Consider the following 22,956-nt stretch of genomic DNA (forward strand, 5'->3'; position numbering starts at 1 on the left):
GAAAAGCTATGAAATTATAAGAAAGGAAGGCACAGTACGTAGGGCACTTAGCAGGGCTGTATTTAAGGCCATTTTGACTCTAACTCGGCTGTTTCCATTGGGTCAGCCCAATTCAGAAAGGCTCTGAGAGGTCTAAATCCCATAAAGTTGCACTTCAACCACCAAAATGTTGGCATTTGTCACCCATCACTAGTGAAGAAGTGTGGTAGATTTCTTTCTCCCCAACAGCAGATTCTTGTGTGTGAACTGATAGTGTGTTATCTATATGTGAACCACCACTTCCACATTTGAGTCATGTATTTTATGTTATAATCTGATTTGGATTGCTATGCTATTTCTAAAATTTGTCTTCGCTTGCTCATTTTCACATAAGTGATTTAGGAAAGGAGCTTTCCATTAGTATTTTTAAAAATATTGTTGAATATTTTAGACAGTAGATGTCTGGCTCTCCTGTTGATCAAAAAGGTTGACTATTGATTATCTGAATTAATACAACTATTTCAAATATAATTTTTCTTCCTACACCATCCCCCTGAACTCACAGGGAGAAGGGGAGAGGGAGAGAGAGGGAGAGAGCGAGAAAATAGAAAGTTAAACGAAAATGAAATGGGATTATATGATCAGTTTTCCAATCAAAATCTTAACTGGAAAACAGTCAGTGAAATGTTGTTGTTAGCTTAGAGCTAACAAGAAGTGTTAAACAAGTGTTATGCTGCTAATAAAAATAGGTAGCTTCACCAAATTTATTTACCCCATTAATTCTCTTGACCAGGGTTACATAAACAAAATATGAAGTAGGAGGTTTTAATTACTGCTTCGTGGTATTTGCTCATAAAATTATTTCAGAGTGTGATACTCATAAACTTTTGAATTTGCAGAGAAAGGAAAATAATGTACCAATTAATATTGCTTGTCCGTTCCATATTTTTCTTTTAAACAATACTGAGCAAAACACTGTAAACAAGGGAGATTCCACTTAGTGAGCATGCAAATAATGATAATCATCCACATGCACGTATGCCTATAAAGTGTTAAGTATGATGTAAACAGGAAATCCAGTTTTGTTTCTTCAACTTTCAGTGTGGTTGCTCCTATTTTGTGGATGTCCACTCTCTGTGCTTTCTGGGAACAACTGAAGATGTTTTTGTTTGAACAAGTTTTTCCGCTGAATGAAAAGGTCTCTGACTTAGGTGTTCATTCTGAGTTATTTGTAAACATATCCAGTAGCTTTCTGGAACTGCTTTTAATAGGATGTTTGCAAATTTGCCTGGGAGACTCATGCAAAAGGCAATAAATCAGCAAAACAACAGCTACTATTCTCCCAAAGAGAACGGCACACACTTTTTCTTTTTCTTTAGCATTTCTGTTTTTTGATTCCCTTTCAAGCCACTGGTATTCTATTCAGTTATGCAATCATTCAAAGCACGAATGAAGTATCAAAGTGCCTTTCCACAGAGTGAGGGAAATATCTGGCACAAAAATCAAAGTCCAGTTATTTAGGTAAAAAACAAACAAAAAACCAGGCCTAGTTCTCATTTATGTTAGTATTAAGTTTCAAATTTATTCACAGAAACATGAACACCATATTGGAAAACTTGCCAAAGGCAATTTCTTTATTTCTCTCTCCACTGATGTCATCCACACATTCAAAACCCTTATTAGGTGTGCAGAGTTAGGGCAGAAGAATGTAATTAAGCTGCTACTGTAAAAACGACTTCCCTGCTATACCAGTTATTGATTTCATCTTTTATTTATTGCATTTATACCCCACCTTTCCACGCCCGAGAAGGAACATGGTTCTCCCCCTCCTCCTTTAATCAGCACAACCACCCTGTAAGGTAGGTTAGGCTGAGAGGCAGTGACTAGCCCCAGGTCACACAATGAGCTTCATGGCCAAGGGGGGATTTGAACCCTGGCCTCCCAGGTCCCAGTCCAGCACTCTAACCACCGTGCCACACTGGCTGTGCTATTATTAGGGCTGTGTGGGGTCAGGTGTCCCAAGTGGTCTGTTGCAAGGGCAAGAGACCAAGAGCATCTGCCAGGTGAGGCCCAATTTCCAGAGTGTTGCATAAATTCCAGAGGGGACAGAGGCAGGTGTGCAGTCAGGGCTGGCAGATGGCCAGGCTCGAAAGGGTGGCAGTCCAACGGGAGGCATAGCATAGGAGTCCGTATAGCAAACTCTAGCAGGGAGTTGCTCATATCCTGGAACCAAGCCTGAAGCCAGTTATGTAAGGTCAAACCCTCCCCTGTTACCTTCCCAGCTCAGCTGGTCTGGTTGGGCTGATGAGGTGTAAGCATCTCATCTCTGCCCATTTTCCGAGTGGCACTACAGCAGAGTAAGCAACAAACCTGACGGCACAAAGGGTGAAATGCTGGGCCTCTGTTGCCAGAGTCTTCCCTATTCAGCTTGGCTCCCTGATGTAATATGTGCTGCAGGGAACTGCTTTTGCCAACACGCTTGCGGCAGCAACAGCTTGTGCTCTGCTTCTTAGTTATGCAATTCTTGGTACAGCGGTACCTCTAGTTGCGGACACGATCCGTTCCAGGGTGCAACTCAAACCCTGAAAAGACTGCAACTAGAGTGGCGCTTCTGCGCAAGCGTGGAGCGCGATAGAGCACTTCTGTGCATGTGCGAAGCGCGCAGAACGCTTCTGCACATGGGGCGAAACCCGGAAGTATAATTCTGGGTTTGTCGTGTTCGCAAGTTGGAAAGACACAACATGAACCTAACGCAACATGAGGTATGACTGTACTTTGGCTGAATTGAGCATATTTACATCTACAGCGAGGGACGCGGGTGGCGCTGTGGGTTTAACCACAGAGCCTAGGACTTGCCGATCAGAAGGTTGGCGGTTCGAATCCCTGCGGCGGGGTGAGCTCCCGTTGCTCGGTCCCTGCTCCTGCCAACCTAGCAGTTCGAAAGCACGCCAAAGTGCAAGTAGATAAATAGGTACCACTCCGGCGGGAAGGTAAACGGCGTCTCCGTGCGCTGCTCTGGTTCGCCAGAAGCGGCTTAGTCATGCTGGCCACATGACCCGGAAGCTGTATGCCAGCTCCCTCGGCCATTAAAGCGAGATGAGCGCCGCAACCCCAGAGTCGGTCACGACTGGACCTAATGGTCAGGGGTCCCTTTACCTTTACCTTTTACATCTACAGCAAGGTTGTAAAAACCCCAAATTTCACTGGGAAACAATGGAAAACCACAACATTGAGAAAATAGGGGGCATTCAAATAAATAATTTTGTGAACAGAACAACTTCTGCTACTGCAATGGGACTTCCCCCCTCTCTTCCCCCTGGACATACCCTGTGTCATCACGATATCTGTTTCAGGGGATTGGGGGAACTGGGAGATTTGATGGGGGGCATGGGGGGAGGAGGCGAGGAGAATGCTCCAGTGTATAATGTTCAAATTTTCGCCTTAGTGCTACATAGATAGATACAAGTTCAGTTGTGGTTTACAGGCAAGAACAGCATAATCACCCTTATGTGAGTGTGGAAAGCATGAAAAAGAAGAATAAAATAGCCAGTTCCCTGTTATCAGATGGCAGTACAGAATGCATTGCTACACATTAACTCCAGTGAGCTCATTCCTGTAAACGCTTATCAAGATTTAACAAGGTGCATTGACAGAGTTTCCCTTCGCAATGCTCCCCGTTCTGCACGGGACAAGAATCTCAGCAGGAATTATTTCCTCACTATTAAAATGCATCACACCCTGCCTCTGAGTATCTTGCCAACAATTGCCGAAGATACAAGAGCAGGTGGAAGTCTGCTGCTAACAGAACAGCTAAGGGTAATCTGGGATTTCTGGCCAAGGGAATACAGAACTGATAATAGAGGACAGATTGTTGGAGGAGGCAGTGGCGGCAGCAAGGAGAACGGGAACATAGCAAGAACCATACGGGAAGAAAGAGAGATAACAGTCTGGGGGAGGAAAGAATGGTCCAGGTAATTAATTAACTCTAGGTTATTAGGATAAATGCAAGCTAGAGAACTAGCTCCCAGCTGCCTAGAGTAAAAACTGCACTGGCAATACAGGATGAAGGAACAATCCCTTCCTCAAGGCCATTTCACAAGTTACACAGCAGCAACCCTGGACTTTGTGCACATTCGCAGGCAGATGCAGCCTAACAAGTAGAGCACCGTTCAGGAAAAGGGTTCATCGTTTTTGCACCTTACATTTGTAGGTGTGCACTTAAAAACCCCAAAACAAAACCCTTTGAAGCAGCCAGCCACCAGAACTACCTTTAGGGCATATAGCCTTGTTTCTCGAGTATCCCAAGTGGCCCCCAATGCTAGGAAATTATTAAGGAACATTGGAAACAAAGAGGGGCAAAACTAAGCTTTTCGGGATCACATCACAGAGCATTGAACAGGAGCTTCTGAAGACTTATGGCCTAGCACAGGATTCCCAATACTAGGGGCATTGGCAACTATCATCTTTTGTTTTCGTTCCAGGTCTGCTCCACCCTATGTGATCCTGTGTGTTTTTAGGTACTATAGTATAAACTGGCCAAAGAGCACAGCAGAGGTTATATTTTCTGAGAATCCTCTGGAAAAACAATCTCTCAAAGGACCTGTTGATGGCATTTTACCATTGCACTGTGGAGAGCGTATTAACTTAAGGTCAGTATGTGTGGTTTGGGAGCTGCACAGCCAGGGAAAAAACAATGCTATCCAGGGTTGTAAAGACTGCAGAGAGAATAATTGGGTGCACTCTTCCCACCTTAGATCAAATCTATGCTGCCAGGTGCCATAAGAAAGCGGCAGAGATAGCACAGGATAGTACGAACCCCGGAAATGATCTCTTTCAGCTTTTGCCTTCTGGAAGAAGGTATAGGGTTATAAAGGCCAGGACTAGCCGCCTGAGAAACAGTTTCTATGCAAATGCGATTCTGGTTCTAAACGCAGCATAAGGGGTCTCTATAGTATAGTCTATTTTATAGTATAGTGTATTTTATAATGGGGTTTCAGAGTTTTTAGGGGCTTTTATAGTATAATATAGTGTATTTTAAAATGGAGTTTCAGAGTTTTTAGGGGTTTTTGAATGTTTTATGTAGTTTTTCAATTTCATTGTTCTGTATGGGACAATGACAATCTATCTATCTATCTATCTATCTATCTATCTATCTATCTATCTGTGAATGAATGCTGGAACAACCTAGATGGGAAACTGCGGTCCTCCAGATGTTGTTGGACTCAACTCCCACCAACATCAGGCAGTGGGTAATGGGAGTTCTTAGTCTAACAAGATTTGGAGGGCCACAGTTTCCCATCTAGGCTGTTCCAGCCTTCATTCATCTGCGGCCAGTTTGGCAGTTTCCCTGCTATAAAAAAAGGTAAAGGACCCCTGGATGGTTAAATCCAGTCAAAGGTGACCATGGGGTGTGGTGCTCATCTTGCTTTTCAGGCCTACTGTAGATTATGCCAGAGATGTGCCGTTATGAGACACGCTGGCGGAAAGTATAAGAACCTGCTAAAATGATAATCTTGCATGCTCTTTCCTGCTGAATTGCACATAAAACTTCTTTCTTTAAAATATATTGTGATGTAGCTTAAAATATGGTCCACTGGAAATAAAGAAGCACATGGTTCTGGACAATGCGAACCACCCTCTTCTCTCCAAAGAAGGAACCAAGCAGCACTAGCTTTTTAAGAATTTGGTCCAGTCACCTGAGCTCTTAGTTAATCCCTTTAATCTAATCAATCTTTTACTTTATTTTTTTAGCAGTTTCATCCTAAAACTCTCAAATTTCTTTTTGAGTCTCTTCACTGTTCATCCCTATACTATCAACTTTCTCTTTTTTGCATTCCTCTTATCACTTCAGAATGCATTGCCAGTGTAGATGCAGATTGTTCAATTTATTGCTTTCTAGTTTCTTGTTTAGGGACGTGGGTGGCGCTGTAGGTTAAACCACAGAGCATGTTCCTGTCTCTGTCCCAGGTGAGGCCTTGGCTTGGAAAGAAACTGGAGCCTGCACTTTCCCACTGACCTCCAATCTTCCCTTCAATACTTCAAATCCTCAAAATCCTACCATTTGTTAATCTCCAGGTTTAGGGGTGTCCCCTGCAAATCCAAAACAGTATTTTGCCTGCATAGTTTTTACTGCTACTGTTGCTGTGAATGAATGCATGATAATAATAAAATAAGGCTTATTTTTAAACTTCTCAGCTTGCTGCCGGATTCTTTCTGAAGTGGTCTTTCTGAAGCGGACTTGCTCCAAACAAGGTTTCACAGCCTAACTCCTAAGCTTTTGGTTTTGCTGCTAAGGAGGGGATTTTAAAACTCTGTTCAGCTCACATTTGTGGGTATCTGGAGGGATAAATTTCAATTAATGTATACTCTCCTTCCTGTTAAAACCCATTCCACACAGGGGCAAGATCCTGAAACTTTGGGAAATTCTCTTTAAAAAGATCTAGAACTTGTTTAGGATTGATGAGTGTGTATGTTGCCATTTTAATGGAATGACCCCGTGATTTCAAGGTGTGATGTGAACGCAGCCTTAGAGTAAAGAGACTAGAGGCACGGAAAGGCTATATGGTTCAACCTTGTAAGCAACCAGATATTCACAACAGAAAATATAATCTGGGGACCACAGCTGAGGACCTGCCAAGCTTTCAACATCTGTGGACAAGTCAAGCCCGGGAGCCAAGCCACATGCACCAGTGACGGGTGACAACAACAACAACGACAACGACAACAACAATATTTCTGTGCCACTCTGGGTCTCGGAGCTTCTCCTACCTTCAGAGTTCCTTCTCATGGTCACTGATGGGGACACTTGATCCTACTACTGGACTACTGATCCTGAAGAGCTGCCCAGCCCAGCTTCATGTCCCCCACCAAGTGCCTCCCTTCTAGAACCCACCACTGTCAACCGACTCTCAACAACCTCCCCACCCAACATTCACTCTTCCTTTCTAAGCCTCCTCCAACCTTCCGTCTCCACCAGAATTCCACCCCATCTTTCCCTCCCTCCCTCCTTGACATTCACTTGGGAATTCTAATAGAATCACTTTAATTACCCTTTTGCAAAAAAAGAAGAAGAGGTTACATATGGGAAAGGCCCGGGAATCTCAAAGTCTAAACTCACAGACCCTGGCTTATGTCTCGCAGCAGGACTCAGGATGCACCCTGGACCTCAACCTTCCTCTGTTCCCTCCCTGTGTCAGATTAAAGATTGTAAGCTCCTCGGGGCAGGATTAGACAGATCTTCTTAGTTTGATCCAACAAGGCAGTTTACATAGGTATGCATATGTTGCACGTGCTCCAAACACTGAATTCCACACCATCCCATTCTAATAGGCTGTTTGCTGTAGAATGAGTTTGAACCTGATAATGTGAGCAAGCCTGACTCTTCTGTTTTCATAGCTCACGTAAGCCAGGAATTTTCCATGGATACTATTGCAGCGCTAAGGCCTAAAAGGATTATCAGTAATCACCTGACGTACAAATCCAAAAGCTGTATCAGCTAGGCTATGTGGTAGCTACATTAGAAATATATATATAGAGAGAGAGAGAGAGAGATCCCTAGCAGCTTATGATCTCTTCTTCCTTTGGTATCCAATCCACAGGACCCACACATCATCACCATTTCTCCTCCACTACCACCATAGCATGCAGCAGGCATAGGCAAACTCAGCCCTCCAGATGTTTTGGGACTACAACTCCCATCATCCCTAGCTAACAGGGATGATGGGAATTGTAGTCCCAAAACATCTGGAGGCCTGAGTTTGCCTATGCCTGGTGTGCAGCAACTCCTGTTCTCGGACCCAACATTTCATCCTTATCCTCCTTCCCTCAACCTTATGCCTCTTTTTTCTTTTCTAATCCTCTTTTCCTTCACTTGCTACTTAGCTAGTCTGTAGTTCTTTGTCTTTCAGGGTGTTCACCTCCTGGGCTCAGATTTCAGCCTCAAGTCTTAGTAGCATTTCTGACTCTTGCACCATGCTCGCCATAGCTCTTACCAACTTGAATCAAATACTGGGGGGGGGGGGGTGTAAGCCCCATGCATATCAATTGAATGGCAGTCCCCATTAACTTTGGGGTATGGGCGAAGCCCCTAAAATGTTTTATTGGGATGGCCAAAGGGACCTTGGACCCTAGGAGTTGGCTCCTATGGCACATAGTCCATATTGTTTCTAGTTAGGACTCCTATTGTTCAGCCGACAGCTCCTATTTCACCAGTGACTCTACCGTTTGCAACTACCCCATGTCACATGGGGATCTCAGCTGACAGGAACCTCCTGGAATGGAAATGAATTCCAACGAAAGCTCTCTCCTAATCTCTCTCCAGACAAATTTCACCTTCACTGCACCCCGTCTATCCAAATGTCTTTAAAATTGCTCCATAATATTCAAGTTAAGTTCCAAAACAAAATAGTTTGGCCATTTCATGTTGCAGGCGCCTTATTTCAACCCCCCCCCCCCCCCGGTATTTCTGATAATGCAACAATAGGGTTTGCAGGAAAGGAAACTATGGTAACCAGCTAAACATCATGTAGCAACAGCAGCAGCAGCAGCAGCTATCCTCTCAAAGGAACAGAGTGTGTTCCTACACTTCCAACGCCCACCGCCGGTACAATTCCTCCTCGCTTTCCTTATTATCTTTGTCTTAATTAAACAAGGTTCTCACTACCAAACTGACACGGGGGACGATGTCTTATTATTGTCATCATCTGTTATAGGTCTTGCCGTTAAGCAGGCCCTACCGTTTAGCTGACTTTAAAGGTAGCTTTTAACCCCTTCTGGAATTAATTAGGAATTTCCTGTTCCTTTCCGTTGTAAGGAATTTCTAATTCACATTGCAATGTATTCTATTACCCTTATATCCCCTCACCTGCGATCTGGATAAAAATGCAATAATCTGTTCTGGCCAGAGTCCCCACCCTGCGCCTCTTTGATAAACTTTGCTGCTTCTGGGCGCAGAGAACTAAGAACAGTGCTCTTAAACTAATATTAATAAACAGTTTGCATTAATTTCAACGCATCTCCCAAGTTCTATTCTCTTTGACAAAAATCTACTCTCTTCAGTTCCATGGGCATTCGCTTCGAAGCCAATAATCCAGTCTATTAAACACTGGATTGAGACCAATGAGCCACAGAGCAAATGCCATCAACACAACAGACTGCAGCAGAATCCTACCACAGTTGTCCACCCATGCCAGTAAAGGCTGCTTCCTGAAATACAACCTTGAGCTTATTATTTTGCTTCTAACTGCAAGGGGGAGCTGCAAAAGGCAAATTTTCTGCCTTGCCTGGTTTCGGCTGACCACTGTACCCCTCTGATCTAGCTCTATGACGATGCCAAGAATCCACTTGGCTTAAATATAAAACAACAATCTATCAAGCCAACCATATATCAAAGCAACGCCATACCAGTAACTAAATGCCAGCTCTCAGAAGAAATGGCATACAGCATTTCAAGAAGATATATATGTGTAAGCTTCGGCTTCTGCAGAAAATCCATAACTGTTGGTCAGCCACTGGGAATAGGGTGAGCACTTCACGTACAGACTAAGAACAGATATAGTATTGATGGACTTGCAATGACATATAAGAGGATGAGGCAGTGACTGGTGTGCACATGGCCCAAGCCACCACAGGCTTTATAGACTGAAACAAGTGAATTTACTTGTTTGCCCTCCTCTTCGCAATGCACGACAATAAACGTCGCTTCTGGAATACAGACAACAATGCTCCAATTTAATGTTTTTTTTTGGGGGGGGGGGAATGTAAAAGCACACTATTCATGTATGAACCAAAAAATGCAAAAAAACACCTCTGCAACACACAGCCATAAAAGAAAGAATAGGAATATAAACCATATACCGCCCTGTTGTGCCTGAAGTCTGCAGTAGTCGATGCAAACTTCGGGGAGTTTTGGAGTATGTGTGCTTTAGCCCCACCAGGAACTGAATCTTTCGAACAGTCACGCTGGGGAAGCGCCACACGCAGCAGCATAATATATCCTGAGGTTATGAAAAGGTCTAAATGCTTGCATCCAGGTTTGACACAGCTTTCTTATCTTACGAGATGAATCATCCACAAGGAGTGCTTTTCTTGGTTGCCATGGCATTCTAGACTTCAAAATGCTAACCTAAAAGGCCACTACTAGCACCCAAAATTTATGAGCGGCTGTTGCATTCATGCCCTCCCCAGAGATATACTTAGCGCATACTATTCTCCATTTCACTCTGGGTCAAGTTGATGGTCTTCTGCATCTAGTTTCCAACCATGGAAATAGAGGAAACAAGTCAATTATTGTTGTGTGATTTAGTTATTTAGTTACTGTAAGTTTAATTTGTTGGTGTTTTATGTTATGTAATGTTTTTCTTTCTCTCTTTGTTTCTTTTTTTTTTGGGTGTTTTGTTTGTCTTTTTTGTTGTTTTAATGTTTGATGTTGTATAATGAATTGAAACTAATAAAAATTAAATAAATAAATAAAAAGGAAATAGAGGAAACAAGACAGGGAAAAGTTAGGAACTCTGAAAGACCACAAAAGGGAAAGCACTGTAGAATTCCTTCCTAGTCATATTGTGTTAAGAGACTGTGTGAACATCACATATTATTTATTTAGCAGAGTTCCAGCCCACTCTTCATTAAAAATAATCTCAGAATAGGCTCCGATATAACAAACACAATAAAGCATTAAGTTATATAAGGCAAACAGAACACCAATACCAGTATTATACAGATAAGCCCCCAGCAACACCAAAACATCACCCATCATATTTCTTTGAATATATATATTCACTGGCTGCTGGAGCTGTCTATAACATGTGCTATAAAACAGACAAACCTAACGAGTTAACAAACAATAAAAAAGACTGCATTGACAGGTCCAGAGGCTTTAGTAAATGTCCATGCAAACTCCAAACATAATATTTTAATGGCTCAGATGTATGCAGGATTAAGGTATGATCAAGGCCACTGAAAATCAACTGATTTACAACACATCTAACTGCACAGGGTGAGTTGTAAGAAAACGAGACCTTGATGCACTGTGGAAGGAAAATATTAACATCTACAAAAGCTATTATGTAACAAACTGACAGAGAAGGTCTAGTGAGAGTCAAAGACAACCTTCCTGTTGCTAAGTTACTCATAACTGATTCACATATGCTTTGAGGGGGGGAAACAAGGGCACCAAAAACTTTATAAATATTACTTTCAGAAATCATGTTTTTAAAATCATAGGAAGAGGAGGTACCCCAAATATTTTACGGTTCAGCTTTTTTGCATGCTCCTATTATTTTTTACCACACATATTAACTGTCAACGGGACGCGGGTGGCGCTGTGGGTAAAACCTCAGCGCCTAGGACTTGCCGATCGCATGGTCGGCGGTTCGAATCCCCGCGGCGGGGTGAGCTCCCGTCGTTCGGTCCCAGCTCCTGCCCACCTAGCAGTTCGAAAGCACCCTTAAGTGCAAGTAGATAAATAGGTATCGCTTTATAGCGGGAAGGTAAACGGCATTTCCAAGTGCTGCTCTGGTGCCGGTTTGCCGGAGCGGCTTCGTCACGCTGGCCACATGACCCGGAAGTGTCTGCGGACAGCGCTGGCTCCCGGCCTATAGAGTGAGATGAGCGCACAACCCTAGAGTCTGTCAAGACTGGCCCGTACGGGCAGGGGTACCTTTACCTTTTTATTAACTGTCAGCTTATGATTCTGGTTTTTATATAATATGTGCAGCTTATAAGGAAATAATTAATCAGTGATCTAGTACACCAAACATGAAAAAGGGTATTTAACCCCCCCCCCCCCAATAATCCATATCTATCCTGTCATTTCTTATGAAATGCTGCATTTGGGTGTGTTTTCCCTCGAACCAGGTTTGATCTGGATTGAGAAAAAGAGTGACCTTTTAAGTCGGTTATGTGTGCACAGTCTAAGTGAAGCACATTTGCTGAAACAGGCTGTTGCTTATGCCTGCTCACGACACAATAGCCAGTTTATACAGGGCTTCAAATGCTTGAAATGAGTCAAAAGCTTGGTACTAAGGCCTGTGACTCATTTATTCTGTAACGGTGTGGTAACCTTGCTGAGAAAGGTTCTCCATCTGTCAACAAAGACCCTGTTGAGAAACTCCAGAACAATTTCTACCGTTCCCATGTACCTGCCTAGAAAGATAAGAGATCTACTTGCCTTATTTTCTTTAAGGTTCTATTTGTCACTTATCTTTTAAAAAGTACACCATACCAGAATGAGCCCTATATTCTGGTAAATATCAATAAAATCCACTGATCTTGCTGGAAGCGAAGATCAGAAATAATCACAACAGTGGTTTTTAAACTTCCAACTCTTAGTGAGCCTTTTCCACATGAACTTGGCTGCTGAAGAATTCCATGTGCTCTTAAAAGTTGCTTCAGACAGTAGCGGACAGCTATGACATCAAGTGATGACATGCCTATATGAATGGACCATCACAGACCTTTCTGTGACCTCAGATGCAATGCTTTCCAACAGAATCAGTTCATACAACCAGCATCATTAGGCAGAGCCTTCCTCTAATGGTGCGCTGTAGATGCAAATTTGGTAATCCAAAACTTTAGAAGTGCACCGGAGCAGTAACCCTGCAGATGTTGTTGGCTACCAAATTCCATCAGCTCAGTGTGCATGATGTGCTACAGAATGCAGAATGAGAGTGCCTCTTCCCAGATGGTTTACACACAACACTGGAAGACCACCCTGATTATGTCACATTTGTTCACGCAGAGGTTGAAACCATCTACCGTATTTTTCGCCCTATAGGACGCATCGGCCCATAGGACGCACCTAGTTTTTTGGGGGGGAAATCAAGGAAAATTTTTTTATTTCCCCCCCCAGGTTTGCGCAGTCATACCCAAGCTAGAAGAGGGAGACGGAGCACTCCGTCTCCCTCTTCTGCCTTCAGGGACAGCCTCTCTAGCCTCCGTGGGGCAGCGGCTTGCCCTGCTGTCCCCCGAGGTTGTGGGGCTGGTGGGGGGGAGAAGCAAGCTTGCTTCTCTCTCTCCCCCCCCCCGCCAGCCTCCAGATCAGGTCGGGGAATAGCGGGGTGGCGGTGCTCCACCTCCCCGCTATCCCTCGAGCTTGTGGGGCTGGCAGGGGGGAGAAGCAAGCTTGCTTCTCCGCCCCCTCCCCCGCCAGCCTCCAGACCAGGTCGAGGAATAGCGGGGCGGCGGCGCTGCACCTCCTCGCTGTCCCCCGAGCTTTTGGGCTGCAGGCTACCGCCCGGGACCTCCCACCGGATTTGCAAGACTTGCGGATAGCTTCCTGAAGCCTGGAGCGCACCGACCCCTCTCGCTCTCCAGGCTTCAGCGAAAGCCTGCATTCGCCCCATAGGACGCACACACATTTCCCCTTCATTTTTGGAGGGGAAAAAGTGCGTCCTATAGGGCGAAAAATACGGTAAAAATACGGTACGTATTGTCCTGCAATGCACAGAAACTCTTCCCCAGTGTTTAATAAGCTCCCCCCACATGGATCGTAATCTTGACACATGGCCAGAATGTCTCTGACTGAAACACTCTTTGATTTGCTAGTAACTTCATGGGAGAGGACAACATGTCAGTTAAAACTGGCACAGAGGCTGGATAAACCAGGGAGCCAAGCCAAACCAGAGAGGATTCTGCTCAGGGAAATGCAGCTAAGCTCAATAGAAAACGTGACAGTTGCCTTGAACCCAACCACGCACCAAATCCCTAAATCCTCAACCTCAGAAAGATAGTAAGAAGAAAAATGAACTATGACCAGGATCCAGGACAATTACCGAAATCCATTTGTGCAGAACACATTGTCTATTGTACTAGTCTATGCTAGCTGTATTCATGTGTCTGCAGTTGTGTCTCTGGCTGCAGAGATTGGGAGGACAGAAACGGTAGTTTCTATGCGTCAGAAAGAATGTTGGATAACACCAGGCACAGCCAGCATGGTGGCCAGCAGACGTCGGATTCCAGCTCCCATCAGCCCCAGCCAGCATGGCCAACAGTCAGGGATACTGGGAATTGTAGTCCAACAGTATCTGGAGGGCACCACGATGGCGACCTCTGCATTAGACAAACAACCCAACTAGCCTTGTTTTTTCAAGGGCAGAATACGTACATGAAAGGTTGAGGCAATTTAGTGTAAGGAAGTTCACATTACTGGTTTTGACAAGTTCGAAAATCTGGTTGAGGATCATTTAAGATAGCAGTTCTGTCAGCAAGCAATGGTTTCATCACAGCAAGTTTCAAGTTGTGGGGGTGGGAATGATGACAAAGATGATTTATTCATAACAGAAGACTATACAAGCCAAAAGCGTACAACAGCTAGACTGGTGAACAAGTTGGATAAAGTTGGTTTCTGGCTTCAAATTTTCAAAAATTAGACCAGTTCAGGGGTGTGCGGTGAAATTTTTCATATGGAAAAACAATGTCATTGCAATGTCCTGTCACTGCACACATGCAGCATCGTGGATACCTCCCTAAGCCTGGCATAAGCTTCCCGGGCTTTGGGAAGGAGGTGCCAAGCCTTGATACTTCAATACTCTAATTTACCAGGAACATTCAAGAGACTAGCCTAGTCCCCCTAGTCCACTGACCACAGAGGACCAGTTATAAAGATGGCACTATCTATTCTATAATTGGTTGATGCTTAACTATATCTTTTAATGCACACTGACTTTTGTAGAGATAAAACCAGTCCTCATTTGCACTGGCCTCTCACTCGTCTGCATTACAGCTGAATAAAACCATAAACTTAATGGGAAGGCTTCTCGCTTGGGAACCTGTGTGTGTTCTCCAGGGGTAAGCAAACGTTTTCAGCAGGGGGCTGGTCCACTGTCCTTCAGACCTTGTGGGGGGGCCGGACTATATTTTGAAAAAAAAAATATATGAACGAATTCCTATGCCCCACAAATAACCCAGAGATGCATTTTAAATAAAAGGACACATTCTACTCATGTAAAAACACGCTAAATCCGTGGGCTGGATACAGAAGGCGATTGGGCCGGCTCCGGCTCCTGGGCCTTAGTTTGCCTACCCATGTCCCACACTATGTCGTATCTGCTGGTGGTGTTGGCAGTGAGAGTGACGTAAACTCCTGCACTTCTAGCTTAGTGCTGCAGCATCAAATGGGAAGTGCTATTAAGCTGTTCCATAGACATGCAAGATGGACATGATTTTGTCTAGATATTAAGACTGTATCAAAAAGCCACTGAAAGGCTCTCATACACTGAGAGATGGCCCTGATGGACTGTTATTCTTCTCTTTAAAAATAACAACCACTACAAATGTGCTTTTAAAAAACCATCACCTACACACACTGTGATCTGCAGAATAATGCAAGAGGGGTGGTGTTAAGAAACCCCCCTGCTTACAATTCAAGCGGCTTTCAATTTAAACTTTTGGTAGAGCGAGGGAGATAGCAGGAGAGGACAAGTATCGAAAGTAGAACAGGGAGAGAGGTAAAGTGAGAAGATTTAAAATAAGCATTTCTAAGTTTACAATGCCCCAATATTTCAATTGCCTGTTAAGTTAAAGGGCTTTGAAGGTAGAACTAGGCCACAAAAATATAATTCAGTTAAACCTTTATTTCAAGAAGATTCATAAATAAAAATGGAAAAGAGCTAATCCTAATATTCCCCTCAAGAGTATTCATAAATATTCTAATAGCCTCAAAATGAAATATTAATTACCAACCTCAAAGCCAAAGTGTACGTTCCAGGTTGCCGTTGGCTTTCGCGAATAAGATAACTTCCCTCTGCTACGCTCAATAATTGATCTGCTTCTTCTCTCGATATCCTCCCATGGAACCTGAAAAACAAAGCCCATCTTCATCAGCACAATAAAAGAGTTGTTTCGAGAGAAACGCCACCAGAAAAACACAAGCCCTCAGCGCTTTTTCATTTTAAAATACAAAAATAGCATCCTTCCTTTACTTTCAAGAAATACGCAGCACACTCAAAGTCAGCCCTGAATACAGTTATGTTAATTTCTCTACTTAGCATGCAGCTGGCGTGATCATTTTCAGCTGGTAGTTCTTAGTTATCAACTTCTTTTTTTATATATAAATAAAGCCTAGGGACACGGCCACCCTATAGGCCAAGTAAATTCTGTTCATAAGGAGCACTTATCAGCTTGATTTACAAAGAGGTGTAAATCTTATCTTACATAGCGTCTCATTTGACATTAAGGTTGCATATCCTTCTCAACAATGAGCCAGATTGACAGCATGCCAAGACCCTAAGGACAGACCTTAAATTCGAATAATCATCTCTGTATACATAATTTACATACATTTCCCCTAGTCATCGGCACAACCCATCTCTCCCTCCAACGTATTTGCTTTCTGTTTATTGACCCAATGGAAACACCTCTACTATAATGTACCATTATTGTCATGGCAAGTCCCCCCCCCCCTAAATACACACATCACAGTGAAAGTCACCCTGGCAAACATCAATGCAGCGAATGCTGTATGTGGCAAATGTCAATATTCACATCTGAACACTGACAATCCTAGATGAATATTATGAACATCGAAAGTTTCAGAGGCACACCCAGTGAACGCTGACAGTTCCCTCAATGAGATCGTCAGTCTTCACTCGTGTATTTCTGGCAAGCAGGAGCATAAGGCAGAGTGTGCTGACCATCGCAAAATCTGTCTGGGATGTGAATGTTGACATCCAACAGTGTACATACTGCAATGAACTACGGTGTAGAAAGAGACAATGCTGTTATTTTACTGAGATCTGCTTTCCTCCTCAGATACTGCACAAAAGTACACCACTACAGTGGTACCTTGGTTCTCAAACGCCTTGGTTATCAAACACCTTGGTTTCCAAACACTGAAAACCCGGAAGTAAGTGTTCCAGTTTTCAAAGTTTTTTTTGGAAGCCGAATGTCTGATGCAGCTGTCGGCTATTATTTCTGGGGTGCCTGCACCAATCAGAAGCCACGCCTTGGTTTCCAAACATTTTCAAACGGACTTCTGGAACGGATTAAGTTTGAAAACCAAGGTACCACTGTAAAAGCCATATAAGAAATGACAATGAAATTCTGTAAGAGAAAATGCCTTTAACGAAAAGCATTGTACATACAAAGGGCAAACATATAAAGAATGGGAAGTGTGGTATAGCTAGGCCCTGATCTAAACTTTTCCTCTGCCATAATGCTCTGCAGGTGATATTTAGCAATGTCACTAGCACACCTTCTGAAATACTATTTCCCATGTGCAAAAAGTCAACTTTGGGAGTCACAACCAAATAATAATAATAATAATAATAGTAATAATAATAATAATAATAATAATAATAATAATAATAATAATATATTTATACCTTGCCCATCTGGCTGGGTTTCCCTAGCCACTCTGGGCGGCTTCCAACAAAAGATTAAAAATGCATTAAAACACCAGACATTAAAAACTTCCTTAAACAGGGCTGCCTTCAGATGTCTTCTAAACATCAGATAGTTGTTTATTTCTTTGACATCTGATTGGGAGGGCATTCCACAGGGCGGGTGCCACTACCGAGAAGGCCCTCTGCCTGGTTCCCTGTAACTTGGCTTCTCGCAGTGAGGGAACCGCCAGAAGGCCCTCAGGTCAGAGGAGGCCCTCAGTGTCCAGGCTGAACAGTGTGGGTGGAGATGCTCCTTCAGGTACACTGGGCCGAGGCGGTTTAGCGCTTTAAAAGTCAGCACCAATAATTGTGCTCAGAAACGTACTGGGAGCCAATGTAGGTCTTTCAAGTCCGGTGTTATGTGGTCTCGGCAGCTGCTCCCAGTCACCAGTATGTAGCCGCCTATTTGCACAAGCTGATCTATAACCTGAAGAAAATATTTCCAACTTGAGTTTACTAATTGGACAAACTCGCCCTAAGTTGCTGACATTATAGCTCCATAGTTTCGAATTCCACGTTACTTGGCTTTGTTGACAACTCAAATTATCTTCAGCTACAAATTTACAAGTCCAACAAGAATGTTGAAGTCCATTAATTCACTTTGGCAACTTTAAACTGCTCTGAAGATACTTTATTTCCAGCCACGGAACTGTAAATTACTTCAATATAAAGGCGTCGAGTTGAACACGAAATGGATGGTTGTGAACCCATGAATTCCAAGAAGAACAAACTATAAATTTTGAGTTAACAAACAAAAATACCCCTGAACAAAATGTGTGAATGAAATAAAAGGTGACTGAAGATTTTTCAACTGCTGAAAAATACATATATCAAAATTCTCCTATGATGTGATTGCTTGTAATCTACTTCCCAATTTCATTGTATGGGGAAAGATGAAAATTGGCTATAAATTTCCATAGCCACTCTAAAATAAGGAGAAGAAGAAGAAAGATGGGGGCTCTAGTGTGATTTTGCTCCCCACCCTCCTTAAATAAAAGGAAAAGGGAAAAATAACTGACACATTTTACTTTATTGCCACCAATTCTGCCAAATGGAAGCAGGAATATGAAGTAAAGCACTTTGAAGTACAAAACTGCTAGCCTGTCGTCAGATTTGCAGGGAAATCTGACCTGACTACTGAAGATGTGCGTGTCAACATTTCCTTATGTGACCTATTCATGGTCGAGTAAAACTGCCTATGTTGTTGAAACCACCAGCGAATTGCAAAATAATCTCATCTCTGTATCCTTGAAGACAAATTGAGATGTTTTATGAACCCATTGAGAACATGCAGAGTAGCCATTGGGCAAAGTTTTGGTATTTTTGCTCTATTAGACCACCCTTAGCTTAAGGCAAAAAATTCAGAGCACGCTGCATTACTTACTCTCGTCCATAGTACTTCGGTCTTTTCTCTACCTATTGAAAAAGAAAAAAAGTGACATCATTTTAGCAGAACAATACAGAATACGTAAAAAGTTCGTGTTCTCCCTTAATGCACGGTTTATCCTGTCATTAACTGAACAACAGCTAATAGACGAAAGACACAAATACTGTTTATCATTTCTAGATCTTTTTTGCTTACCTAGAACAGGGTTTCCCAAACTTGGGTGTCCAGTTGTTTTTTTGAACTACAATTCTCATCATCCCTGACCACTGGCCCTGCTAGCTAGGGATGATGGGAGTTGTAGTCCAACCACAGCTAGAGACCAAAGTTTGGGAAACCCTGACCTGGAACATACATTTTAAGTCGGATACCACAATGTTTAGTCATGAAAATCTCTTAGCTTATTAAAAGGGCCACTTCACAACTTATTTCATGTGGAAATTAGCTGCATATGTGAAATTTTGCCATTTCTACCAGCAAGCCACACCTGAATTATATACATTAGTCTGGAGACCGCAGCTGAATATGGCTATGTGGAAGCCACACAGCCCAGGAGGCCCCCACCCAATAGACCAATGCAGAATAGAAAAGCAATGGGTTGGGACCAAAGTTCCCTTGAGTAGAACTCCGCTCACAAGACATGGAGGAAAGTGGGTGATTTTCACTTATTCCTCCTTCTCAATACAACCCCTTCTACCTCTCAAAAATCAGAAGAGTGTGGCAACCAGGGTGTTGAAGGAAGAATCGGCAAGAACAGCATCCCGCCAGTAACTCTTCCAGGGAATTGATCTCAGTCCCTTCTGCAAAGCAAAGGAGTCCTTTCCCTCCAATGTCGTCCATATTAAATAACTAAGGACATCTGCTGGATCACATAGCCTGACATCCTGTTTCAACCAGATGTCTCCAGGAAGCCCACATGGCGACGATGGTTTTCTCTTTCGCTGTTGCTCCTTAGCAACTGGTACTCTCTGCAGCTGCCACCTGGGCTCGCTCCTCAACAGTTCTGATAATCAAGATGTTTCTCTTCCTTAATTTATAACTAGTATCTTGTAAACTTTGGCTCGACCTTGCGTTTGGCACTGCCTAGCAAAGTGCTCAGCTCAGTCCAGCTTCATGCAGCCTCACGGTTTAGGGGAGTTAGAACAATAAAACAATGAGATAAAACAATAAATTCAAACAACAAAACGAAGCACTAAAAGGAGTTAAGAAATAAAAGGGAAGAGAGGATAAAAACAAATGCTAAGGGTTGGTTATAGAGCAGAAACTTGCCTTAGAGATCAAAACCCAGCTTCAAGCATTCGGCAGCCATCTTAAAATGCAGCCTCGTTTTACTGGTAGCCCATAGATCCAATATTCACAAACATGGTGCCTATAATTCTAGAGGCAATGTATGTGCCTGGGTCCCAAATAAGTAAGAATGAGGGAAGGGAACATGGGGAGGGGGCACATCTGTGTATTGGGATGCAGCTGGTATGAGATGTGTGTACGTGGTTCCCCCCACCCCAAAAAGTACTGTATTTTTTGCTCTATAGGACGCACTTTTTCCCCTCCAAAAATTAAGGGGAAATGTGTGTGCGTCCTATGGAGCGAATGCAGGCTCCTTGACTTCAGCGATAGGAATGCGAAGCCTCCGAAGCGCAGAGGGAGCGTTCCCTCTGTGCTCTGGAGGCTACGCGTTGCTTTCGCTGAAGCCTGGAGAGCGAGAGGGGTCGGTGCGAAGGGTCTCCGTTTCTCCTGCCGCTTCGCTGAAGGGGCGCTGAGCAGAGAGGGGGAGATTTTTTTCCCCCTGTTCTCCCCCTCCTATGGTCCAGTGCGTCTTATGGTCTGGTGCATCCTATAGAGCGAAAAATATGGTAACTCAGAAGTAGCTAAGTTCCATGCCTCTGGCCTAAAATCTTCCTCCATGATAAGCCTCTCATTTGTGATTCGAAAATGAGAACCAAATTGGTCTAGCACAGGGGTAGTTTGGCACATAATACTCATTCTGCTCTTGTAAGAAATCCATCTTGCAGTGTGGTCACTCTCATATTTTGGAACTCCCCGACTCTTTTCAGTATCTGTTAAAACATTTCTGTTTATCCAGACATGTAGAAGCTGCTGGGGGTTTTTTTAGCTTATTGTTGGTCTTATTTTTTTTAAAAAAATACATGTTCTTAACTGCTTTTACTGCTAATTTTATTGCTTTATCCCTTTTGCAAACCGGTTTGAGGTTTTATCACAATTTTAAAAAGGTAAAGGACCCCTGACAGTTAAGTCCAGTCGCGAACGACTCTAGGGTTGCGGCGCTCATCTTGCTTGACTGGCCGAGGGAGCCGACGTTTGTCCACAGACAGTTTTCCCGGGTCATGTGGCCAGCAGGACTAAGCTGCTTCTGGCAAAACCAGAGCAGCGCACAGAAACGCGGTTTACCTTCCCGCCGGAGCGGTACCTATTTATCTACTTGCACTTTGACGTGCTTTCGAACTGCTAGGTTGGCAGGAGCAGGGACCGCGCAATGGGAGCTCACTCCGTCGCGGGGATTCGAACCGCCGACCTTCCAATTGGCCAGCCCTAGGCTCAGTGGTTTAGACCACAGCGCCACCTGCATCTCCTTAACACAATTAAGCGGTATATAAACAAACTAGGTTTTTCCTCTAGTTCCTGCAGGCCAGTGTGCAAAAACCTACCAAGTTGTTAATTCCAGGGAACAAATAGAGGAGATGCAGGGAAAACATTTAAAAAAAAAATGAGTGGAGAGGAAAGGAAAACCCCTTAGGATGCCGAAAATATCTCCAGGAACTTATTTACCAGGAAAATCACCCAGCGGCAGTATAAAGGGCTGCTTAGGACAAGGTTGTTTGTGGATACTGTTCACTCAGGCTTGCTGGTAATTAGGGTTATATTAGCATGAAGCTTTACTATACAACAAGAAGGGGGGGATATTAATTAATTCAATCATCTGGTTCGCTTGATATCTTTTCATTTAAGATTATTTTAACTCCATGGCAAGATGCCAAGCTGTGACAGCAAAGGGCATCTTACATGTGTGAGTATGCCACACGAACAAACATACAGCAAGGCAACAACAGTAATGAAGAATCAGGCTTTTTCCTTAAAAAATAATAATAAAAAGCCTTGAAAGAAGTTCATATTACAATTGGGGAGTATTAAATCAGTTGGAGATACGGTCAGTAAAAACTCATATCATCTGTTCCCTATAAAATTACCCCTCTGCTTCAGTGTAAACATAGCACTGTAAAAAAAATGTAATTGGATTGATACTTGAGAGTATTAAGATATATTTGATTTAAAGCCTCTCTATATTGATGTCGGTGTCGCTCAAAAGAAGGCTCACAGTCCTGACTCCCCTAAGCACAACCCTTTCTTTTCCGAATGACCTGGGGAAATATCTGAACACATTCTGATAATAAGGTCAAGTAAACAGAAGCGATATTTGTAAAGGCTTACAAATGGCTTAACCCTAGCCAAGAGGCAGCCCTGAACAGACAACGCTCCTTGCCACACGTTAAGATGTCCTTCTCACATCTCTACTTTTTGGTCTTCTCGTCATGTCAGAAATGCTCCTTCATCAATCCCCACTGACAGTATCAGTATGCTTTTGGGGTAAAGGTCCATCAGGTCCGGTCATGGCCAACTCTGGGGTTGTGGCGCTTATCTCACTTTATTGGCCAAGGGAGCAGGCGTACAGCTTCCGGGTCATGTGGCCAGCATGACTAAGCCACTTCTGGCGAACCAGAGCAGCGCATGGAAATGCCGTTTACCTTCCCGCTGGAGCAATACCTATTTATCTACTTGCACTTTGACATGCTTTCGAACTGCTAGGTTGGCAGGAGCAGGGACCGAGCAACGGGAGCTCACCCCGTCGCAGGGATTCGAACCGCTGACCTTCTGATCGGCAAGTCCTAGGCTCTGTGGTTTAACCCTCAGCGCCACCCGCGTCCCTTTTTGAGGGGTTCCAACAAATCCCTCTAAATTCCTAGTTGGAAATAAAAGTTACGATTTCTTTCAGAATGATGTCAGCTGAACGGTTACACTAGTCGTTATCGGCATCACATTCCAAAAAGTAGTCTAACGAAAAAGGCTATTGGGAGCACATTCTGGAATATGGTTGTTTTGACGGCCATTTCTTTAGGTTTATTATTATTTTATCTATGAAAGCATTTCTATGCTGCCCTCTCGCAAAACATCGGGACAGTGTACAGCAACCAAAAA

At 43.4% G+C, this 22,956-nt stretch overlaps 1 protein-coding gene across 3 annotated transcripts in view; it reads right to left on the reverse strand.

The window, feature by feature from the left end:
• Positions 1-22,956, reverse strand: part of CHN1 (chimerin 1) — a 103,796-nt gene that overhangs the window by 49,313 nt on the left and 31,527 nt on the right. The window contains exons 4-5 of one of the 3 annotated variants that reach the window (XM_083411294.1): positions 18,745-18,776; positions 15,661-15,774 (exon numbers count right to left, since the gene is read on the reverse strand). In XM_083411294.1, the coding sequence (XP_083267420.1) occupies positions 15,661-15,774; positions 18,745-18,776 (146 nt within the window). Of the gene's footprint in view, positions 1-6,747; positions 6,858-15,660; positions 15,775-18,744; positions 18,777-22,956 lie in introns of those variants that run through there. The other 2 variants (XM_083411293.1, XM_083411295.1) reach the window with 2 other exon arrangements.

The sequence above is a fragment of the Podarcis tiliguerta genome (assembly GCF_965153285.1).
Source record: "Podarcis tiliguerta genome assembly, chromosome: 1".
Classification (NCBI taxonomy): domain Eukaryota; kingdom Metazoa; phylum Chordata; class Lepidosauria; order Squamata; family Lacertidae; genus Podarcis; species Podarcis tiliguerta.